Source organism: Carassius gibelio, chromosome B5 (assembly GCF_023724105.1).
Source record: "Carassius gibelio isolate Cgi1373 ecotype wild population from Czech Republic chromosome B5, carGib1.2-hapl.c, whole genome shotgun sequence".
Classification (NCBI taxonomy): domain Eukaryota; kingdom Metazoa; phylum Chordata; class Actinopteri; order Cypriniformes; family Cyprinidae; genus Carassius; species Carassius gibelio.
Window position 1 is genome coordinate 8,922,221 of NC_068400.1, and position 10,529 is coordinate 8,932,749.

Sequence of the window (10,529 nt, forward strand, 5' to 3'; positions counted from 1 at the left end):
GATAAGCAGACCAGTAACTCCAACTCTTCCAGTCAAATGGGGGGAGTGGGAAAATGAGAAATTATTGGAGAGTGCTGCAGGTAGCAGTATCGTCTGGTTTGATCCAAAATTGTTTTGACTTTACACTTTAATTCATGCACAGAATGAATTACATGAAACAAAATACAATTGTTCTATTATATTCATGGAACATGAAACTGTATGACCCCGAATAGTCGACAAACTGAAGCTTTGATTTGAGGAGCCTGATTCGACTACCAATCTAACAATCGAATATTCGCAGGGTGTTATTGATTATACCATTTTGACTATATGGGGGAAATACCGGTTTTCTCCCAATAAGTTAATATACAGCCTATTATGATAAAGCTGTAAGAATCTGAAAAGAAAGAAGCTTCAAATTAATATTTTAAAGTGCGTGAATAAATCCAACCACCCCTATAGATTTATGTTTTACTTTCCATAATCTGAGACCGAAAGAGGAGCATCTTGGCGTCAGGGATTTAAAACTTTACCAAGACTCAAACTGACAGAGGCAGAGACTGGATTTTTCCGATCAGGTATGGGGTACAAGTGATTTCAAAACATTTCAGCCAGTGTATATATATCCTGGATATATTATTTACCTGATATAAGATGCATTTGGTTTTGAGTCAAGCATTTCATTGTCGTATCTCTTCAGAGCAAAAGCTGGTCAATCTACAATGCAGAATATAAATAACTATGACTGGGACTATTATATACATATGATTATAATGAGAAAACCATTATACTAAAATGCTATGAATTTTTAGAGTTCAGCTGCCGTGTTTCTGCACATTGTTTCATGAAGAACACGTCCACAAAAGGAGTTCGCATTCATAGCCCCGTAGATATGTTCATGTGCATTCGGGCCCTTTTTGCAAATAGCCTATAAGTCTTAATATTAATGTTATGTTGTATAAATAACGAAGCATGTTCTATGTGAAATTATGAGTTGAATCCCATTGATTAAAAACTTTCTATCAAATGCATCTCTCTACTGGTCATCATCAGCGAGCACAGCTCAAAACAGAAATGCAGAAATACTGCTAAAGTTTTGGGCTAATGTTATAAAAACACTATTGTAAAAAAAAAAAAAAAAATTGTGTTAATTGTTATGGTTTTGCCAATGTTAAGTGTTAGCTATCTGTTCATCAAAACATAAAACATTATTTACCCCATTTATATCTGCAAGGTGTTCGTTACACATTTTCCCTGTGTGTTAACATCAGTAATTAAGTCGATTGTCTCACTTGACTCTTGTTAATGTATTTTGCCCAGCCCCCAAACATGTGATTCGACTATCAGTCGAATATCGGCAAGGTTCCAAAACTCTGATTCAACTATGAAAATCCTTAGTCGGGACACCCCTAGTATGAATACATCATCACACAAAAAGCTTTTCTCTTGAAGTTCGCTTCAAGAATAGTTTGTATGATAAAAAAACATTTAGATGAGTTTCATGGAATGTCAATAAATGATCTGAAACAATGGAAATACTGTTAGCATCTGGCACATGCACTGGAAACATTGACAGCCTTTTATTGCATTATGATAAATCAAGCATCATTATTTATGGTTAGATATCCATAGAGATCATAAACAAACATCTCAGCACTGGCAACCACACTTGTGCCAGGACCTTTTTTACAAAACACTGCAAATTAGACTTTAAACACAGTAGTTCACATAATGTTTTAAATGTTAGAAGGCCATATATATATATATATATATATATATATATATACATAAATTAATTATAGAAATAAATAATGAAATAAAAAATTACCTTAAGATAAATACTGCTGCTCTTGCAAAACTTTGCGCTGTGACTGAAAACACCTATTTGAAATCAGCTTACATAGTACCTCATCCTATGACATGTATTTGAGTCCACATACACCATCATAATTCAGCTTTGGTCTCCTGTAGTTAAATTAAGGATACTAATACAGTATGGTATATCTGGTCACGACCAACTTTACTCCTAACCAGATTATAGCTCCATCATCCTGAGTTTTGTTATTGTATTTGTTTATTTGTTTATGTATTTATATTATTTGCTTTATTCTAGCAATGCCACTTATAAAAATGCAAAAGACAGTGCAGCACTGACAGAATAATTGATAAAATAATAATTACAGGTGTTTCTCAAATTCCTGTTACGTTTGCAAACAGTGAAGAACATTTGTTGGCCAAAAACTGATACAACAGCAGAAAACTGTGTGCTGTGATTCATTACAGGATTGAGACACACAGAGGGGAGATCCTGAGCACACCAGGGCCCTGTAGTGAATAAGAGTATTCTGATAATCCTGATTCTGATAAATATAATTTAGTTCCATAAAATCTCTTAAAAATAAAAAGTTCTGTGCAAAAGTCTTAGTATTTTCACCAACATAAAATGCTTTTAAGACCATTATTTTTATATCTTTTGCTGTAGTGTGACAGTAGGAAATATCAGTTAACATTTCCAAGCATTTCTTTTGCCATTAAATGTAATAATCCAGTGAGATTTTTGTTTGCACAAGGAGTCTGACAACAGCTAGTGCTCCACACAGAGATCTGATCTAATCATCATACAGTCTGTCATGAAGAAACAGAACAAACTGAGACAGACTCAGTCCAGAAGAAGTGTTGCACCTTCTCCAAGACACTTCAAGAAACCTTGTGCATAGTTTTTAGAATTTAGTCTATCTCAGTTTCGTTCGTTTTTTCCTGTTTCTTCAAGTAATTCCAGACAGACTAGATGATGGTGAAATCAGTTGTCACAGTTCTTCAGAATTTAGTCTATCTCAGTTTCGTTCGTTTTTTCCTGTTTCTTCAAGTAATTCCAGACAGACTGGATGATGGTGAAATCAGATCTCTGTGTGGGACACTGGCTGCTGTCAGACTCCTTGTGCAAACAAAAAATCTGACTGGATTAATACAATTAACAACAAAGCAAAATATTGAAATAACTGGTTTATAAACATTTTTGTTGGTGAAAATACTAATAGCAGAGTACTGTATATATATATATATATATATATATATATATAGCTATATATATATATATATATATATATATATATAGCTATATATATATATATATATAGCTATATATATATATATATATATATATATATATATATATATATATATATATAGCTATATATATATATATATATATATATATATATATATATAGCTATATATATATATATATATATATATATATATATATATATATATATATATATATATATATATATAGCTATATATATATATATAGCTATATATATATATATATATATATATATATATATATATATATATAATTTTAAACAGCCATTCAGATTTGTGGATTTGCTATGGTGTTCAGCAACAGCACCAAATACTTAAATATTTAGACTTAATAGGCAATTTTTTTTGTAATCTGGACTACTACATTCCCTAGATATTGTTTAAAGGTGTTTAATTCTTTATTGTTCATTCACACTTTGTATTAGGGCTTCATTAAGTTAACATTAGTTAATTCATTAGTTAACATAAACTGCCAATGAAAAATTCTTCTGAATATTCATTCATCTTAATTATTCCAATATTTAATAACGCATTGCTAAAAGTGTTGCAACTGTGTTATTTAGTGAGGTAACATGAACTAAGACTTGTATTTTTGACAAAGATGAATAACTTCGTAAGCAAATGTAGCTATTGTTCATTGTGAATGTTAATGCATAATAACATTAATATAAATCTTATAGTTATTTTGCACTATAAATACTGTATTATGACCACTAAATATCAATACCCTGATAATACTGTGATAAAATCATTAGCAATTAATCACAACAGGAAAAATTTATAAAATTTATAAAACTAGTCAGATTACATTTTTTCCATAAAAATTGTGTCCCAGGGGAAAATCGCTTTCACATGCGGACTAAAAAACAATCCAAGGAAACAGTGTAAAATTAACCCAGAGACTTCTTAGCACAATAGTGAACACAATTTGAATTTGTTAATACAAGGAAACCAACCAGCATTTTAACCTCTTACTAGAACCAAACTGACCAAAGTTCAAACATCTTTTGAAAAAAATAATAATAATAATTGCCCTACAATTTGGTATTATGTAAAGCATTATAAACATAATGTTATTTCCTTCAAAGCTGCTTGGAAACAATGAATAAATGAATAAATGAATGAATGAATGAGGAATTTATATAGTGCTTTATTACTTATTTATTACACATCATTACTTTTGCCTAACATTCAGGTTAGGTGATTTAAACAAACATCTAACCACGGTTCACTGCCACATTTGTGCAATCACATTCCAAAGTTCTTCAGGTCATGTGATCTTAACTTTAAAAGTGCAGGACTGTCGTTCTGGGAGTCAGACTGACTGATTATCTCTCCTCTTCTCTTCTCTTCTCTGATCATCAGCACACTGCAGTAATGCCAATTTGTGGAGGCTGGACCGACATTAGACTGTTCGATCCAGAGATGAAAAAGATTTGTTTTGAGGTATGAGACAAGTTCACTCCTAAATGAAACACACTGTCTGTTACTAGTGAGCTGATTTGTATGTTTTTATTTGTTTGTTTGGGGTTTGTTTTGTTTTAGTTCAATTTAAATAAATATGTCCTTATAGCACAGTCTGAATGATATATGCAAGTGCCTATTTATGCAATAAATTCAGATTTGATGCAGATAAATAATTGCTCTTGATTATTCCTTTATTGAGAACTCTTAACTGATGTGAAGTGATGTACAATATTCAAAATACTGCATTTATTAATAGTTCATGTTTACTAAATGTAGTTAACTCCTAGCTGTTAAAAAAATATTATTGTGACCATAATGATAATGTTTCTCTCTTTATTCAGCTGAGGCCAGAGATAGAGAAGACTGTTGGAACTGATTTTAAGATTTTCATTCCTGTGGTCTGGTCTTCTCAGGTTGTGGAGGGAATAAATTACATGTTCAAGGTAAATCATATTTTTGTTTGTTTGTATTTTTCATGGATTATGAGATCGTAAATCTCACAAACTCACACTGTGTGTCCTAAGCAGGTGTGATGATGTTGCAAATAATTTGTCCGTCCTCACTGAAAGTTAAAATGCATCATGTCAAGCTTCATGCATTTGCATAAGATAAAACTTTTCTTAACATTGTAGCATTGCTGGACATGTCCAAATGTAGTCAAACCTGTAAAGTGTTTGTCATTATTAAACCCTAGTTTTTTTTCTCTCTCTGTCAGGTGCTGGTTGATGCAGATAGGGATGGAGAGTGTGTTCACGCGATGATATTTCAGGCTCTTCCCTGTTATGGAGGCGGACTGAGTGTGACTGAAATCCAGTACCCCAAATCCGTTGATGACCCACTGACCCCTGTACACTTACAGAAATAGTCTTGATTTAATAACAGACACATGCAATGAACTGCCATACTGTATAGAGGAACATCTGAAACCATTTCATTCCTCAATATTAAACTCCATAATCAAATCCTCCAGAGTCAGTGTGTTTACTGAACAACGTCAAACTCACTTAAATGTTGAATGCTGAAATAACTAAAAATAAATATAAAGTTATCAGATTTTAAGATTTTATTGACTTCAATGACTGAATAAGTTTTTTTAATAACTCAAAACTGAAATATATCATACAAAAGCTAAATTTGTATTTATTAATTTATTTATTAGGGATAATGCAGTATAATACTGCTACAATTTCAAGCAGTACAATACCAGCAAGAATTTGTGAAAGAAACGCCAACACCAGGAATCCACCCCTGCCTCAGGCACTCAGCTCCTGTAACGAGCAGAAATCAGGTTATACACTTGAAAACACAGTCACTAACACACGGATTATAATAAAAGAAAACTGCCCACCCACAACTGAACAGCTACAAATACTTTAATCCACCAAAATATATAACTAGTACAAAACAGGGCAATAAATAAATTATTGCTATTACTAGTAATCAAGCACAACTGAAACCAACACATATATATTAATATTAATCTAATTGAAAACAAAATGGTCATTTTTGACTGCCATGCAAGAATGGCAGGTTTCTGAAACAAAACCAGTCAAATTGCTATTTAAAACTAGTATAAAACTAGATATGTGCGTATTCGGTATTGTGATATCACAGTAATGAATATGCATGATATTATCTTCTAAATACCGTGAATAATTATAGATTAAAAATTATTCAGAATTTGGAATGCATTTTAAGAATACTTTTCCCATCAACTGGTCAAAATGTACAACACATCTGTATGCTGCTTGAAAGAGTGCAAGCTCTGATGTAAACAAGCACGCATGAGAAGCACATGAGGAACACCTGAGAGACACGCTGTATGAAAGCACATTCACTCTCTGACAGCAGATGGCGCTAAACTGCAGAAAATACAGCCTTTACTCTGGAAACCCAATAAATAAAGCAGCTGCTTACTTTCCAAAACATATTTAAATAATTTTAAACAGCAATTCAGATTTGTGGATTTGCTATGGTGTTCATCACTGCACCAAAGATTTTTTTTACTTTTTTATTTTTATTTTAATCTGGACTACTACATTGCTTAGATATTGTTTGAAAGAGTTTGATTCTGTATTGTTCATTCACACTTTACATTAGGGCTTCATTAGTTAACATTAGTTAATTCATTAGTTACATTTACATTTATTCATTTAGCAGACGCTTTTATCCAAAGCGACTTACAAATGAAGACAGTGGAAGCAATCAAAAACAACAAAAAGAGCAATGATATATAAGTGCTATAACAAGTCCCAGTTAGGTTAACACAGTACACGTAGCATGGGATTTTAAATAATATAATAAATAAAAAGAAAACAGATAGAACAGAAAAAGAATAGAGCAAGCTAGTGTTAGAGGTCTACACATACACACACACACACACACACACACAATTGCATAATAAATGAAAAGAAAATAGAATGCAAAACATTAGAAAGGTAATTCGATTTTTTTTTTAAGAATAGAATTAGGATAGAATATAAATATTACAATAAAAACTTATAGTTCTTTTGCACTATAAATACTGTATTATGACCACTAAATATCAATACCCTGATAATACTGTGAGCAAAGCATTAGCAATTAATCGCAACAGGAAAAATGTATACCAGCATATCCCTAAAACAAAATAGTCAGATTACATTTTTTCCATCGAAATTGTGTCCCAGGGGAAAATCGCTTTCACATGCGGACTAAAAACCAAACCAAGGAAACAGTGTAAAATTAACCCAGAGACTTCTTAGCACAATAGTGAACATTTTTTTAATTTATTAATACAAGGAAACCAACCAGCATTTTAACCTCTTACTAGAACCAAACTCACCAACATTCAAACATCTTTTGAAAAAAAAATATATATATATTTTTAAGTAGTTTAAGTCTTTGGTTGTTTCAATTGTGATGATTTTGGCTCACATTGGCTCACATTTAACAAAAACCCACCAATCCGCTAATCAACTCAAACACCTGCCTATACCACACCTATACCCACCTCTGACGCATCCACCTCCACCACGAACTGATGTGATAGATCAGGGGCCACAAGAATGGGAGCCGAGACGAAGCGGCTCTTTAGTTTGGAAAATGTAGCTTCGGCTACACCAGACCACCTGAACGGCGTTCTGGGGGAGGTCAATGCTGTCAAAGGTGTGACTAGTTGGCTGAAATTATGAATGAAACGTCTGTAAAAATTGGCAAACCCCGGAAGCCTCTGCAGGGCCTTGCGGGAATCTGGGCTTGGCAATCCACCACAGCCTTAACCTTGTCGGGGTCCATGCACACTCCCTCGGACAACACAATGTACTCCAAAAATGGAACTGATTGTGCGTGAAAAACGCATTTCTCCGCCTTGACAAAAAGCCCATTTGCTCGCAACCTCTGGAGCACTAGTCTGACATGCTGAACATGTTCCTAGAGAGAAGAAGAAAATATCAGTATGTCATCCAGGTAGACATAAATGAACTGATCTACCATGTCTCTCAACACGTCATTGACTAGTGCTTGGAAGATAGAAGGGGAGTTGGACAGCCCGAAAGGCATGACCAAATATTCAAAATGGCCCCGGGGGGTATTAAATGCTGTCTTCCATTCATTCCCCCTTCCTTATGCAGACCAAATGATAAGCATTACGAAAGTCCAGTTTTGTAAATATTGATGCTCTCTGCAGCCTGTCGAAGGCTGAAGACATCAATTGCAAAGGATAGGTATTCTTCACCGTGATGTTGTTCAGCCCTCGGTAATCAATGCAAGGTCACAGAGATCCATCCTTCTTACCCATAAAAAAGAACCCCGCCCCCGCTGGAGAAGAGGAAGGGTGGATGAACTCGGGAGCCAGCGAATCAGAAATATATTTCTCCATGGCCTCCCTTTCAGGAGTAGAAAGTGAATATAACTTCCCCTTAGGTGGAGATGTAACTGGCATTAGGTCTATAGCACAGTCGTAGGGACGATGGTGAGGAAGAGAAGCAGCCCGGGACTTACTGAACACTTTCTTCAGGTAGAGGTACTCCTTGGGCACGTTAGACAAATCCACCGTCTCCTCCTGAAACACAGAACTAGACACAGACGAATGAGCAGACACAAGACAAGAGGCATGGCACTGATTACTCCAGGTGGAAACGGAGCCTTGGTCCCAGTCCACCCTGGGATTGTCTTTGATAAGCAAACTGGAATTCCAGTGTCTCAGTGTGGTTACCCGCTACCGTCAATGTGATGGGATCCGTGGTGTGCGTGATGGTGGGTAAGGTCTGACCATTGAGAGCGTGGACTGCAATGGATTTGTGGAGTGAAGTGATGGGGATGCGGAGGCGATTGGCCAATGAAAAGTCCATAAAATTACCCTCTGCTCCAGAATCCACCAGGGCATGGCAATTGTAAGAGCCGGTTGCCCATTGCAATCTTCATCAGCCCGTTCAAGTTCTTGGGAAGATCCAAGGTGTAAATTTCATGTTGGACCCAGTCAGCCAGCCCATGCAGGAATCTGTCCCACTGCGCCTCCTCATTCCAGTGGCACTCGGCCGCCAGGGTGTGAAACTGTATCATGTAGTCAGTTGAATGCTTGCCTTGGTGGAGATCAGAGTCTGTGGGCTGCCTCGCGGCCCGACACCCGTCTCATCTCCTCTCGGAGTGCCTGGAATGAGGAACAGCATCAGAATTACAGATCGTTATTTTCCCACACAGCCGTCCCCCAAAAGGCTGCACGCCCCGACAGCAGGTTTAACACCAACGCCACACTGGATCTCTCAGTGGAAAATGTTATAGGATGCACGGAGAAAAAAAATTAACATCCAGTCAGAAAAGCTCAACACAGCTCTGACTCACCCGCATATCTCTCCGGTGTTGGCATCCTGGGCTAGTGTACCCCCAAAAAATAATAATAGACATATTAACAAAAATAGTATCCAACTTTATAACAAGTCTTTTTTCTTACTCCTCCCATCACAGTCTTGTTACTAAAAAGATGTTCATTAAATTCATTACTTTTTTTCTCTCACACAGATACTACACCCATTATTATCTCTTTTACAGCTTGTGTGTGAGAAAGTTCTAGATCTTTATTATTATTATTATTATTATTATTATTATACAGTCATCAATGTATATTATATGTATATTATATTATATATTTATGCTAGCATTACTGTTTCATTATTTATTTATTTATTTATTTATTTATTTAGAGCCTCTGCTCCCTTCTATTATTGTTTTCTCATTTCTCATAACTCATCTGTCTAGCTGTTTGTATCTTGTCTACTTCATGCTCTTGGTGACATTTTTATCCTTCTTTACGATTCTTCAATCTATCTTTCTGTGTTCTATAGCCTGTTTCTTAGAGGGTGGAACCACCAGAAAGTATCTTTGAGACTTGACTTGAGCAAAACGAACGATTACCATGCTAGTATTTAGGGCTGTAGTACTTGAGTCCGGTCTTGGACTCGAGTCCGGACTCAAGACATTTTTCTGTCGCCTCGGACTTGTCTCGGACTCGTTGAATTTGCACTCGGACTTGTCTCGGACTTGGCCATTGGACTTGCCAAGTCTTCTAGTTGGTCTCGACCGAGTCCAGCAAAAAAAATTAATAAAAAATTTCTCCTTCATAACAAAACCACATTTGCATGATGTCGCGACTGAAAACGTGTGGAAAACGCTAGGCGCGCCGCTCTCCTTATTTCCAAAGCACTCTGTAATCTGCGCTCGCGCTCCAGTGGCGTCTGCTGTTGCTGGGCAACCATGACCCGCTCTCCATGATGACGCAGAAGTTTCAGCAAAGAATAAATGGATTTCCAGCACTTAAAATCACTTGCAGTAGCTCTGCTAATATATTCATTAAAAAAAAAATGGCTATTGTACAACTATGATCATCTGTTTCTCCATCTTGCCTTAGCTTTCAGTATTGTTCCGGGAAAGGATGTGCATGACCAGCGGTGCACTTACTGCGACCTGAAAAGTTTAGATGTTTCTAATTTAATTTTCTA

The 10,529-nt window shown here is 35.5% G+C and overlaps 1 protein-coding gene across 1 annotated transcript; it reads left to right on the forward strand.

Moving 5' to 3' along the window:
- The first annotated feature begins 4,424 nt into the window (after nt 1–4,424).
- On the forward strand, nt 4,425–5,516 carry LOC127958790 (cystatin-B-like). Its single transcript, XM_052557765.1, has 3 exons — nt 4,425–4,533; nt 4,896–4,997; nt 5,270–5,516. Exons 1-3 carry the CDS (start codon nt 4,465–4,467, stop codon nt 5,417–5,419), a joined length of 321 nt encoding a protein of 106 aa, XP_052413725.1. The 5' UTR covers nt 4,425–4,464; the 3' UTR covers nt 5,420–5,516.
- The last annotated feature ends 5,013 nt before the right edge of the window (nt 5,517–10,529 follow it).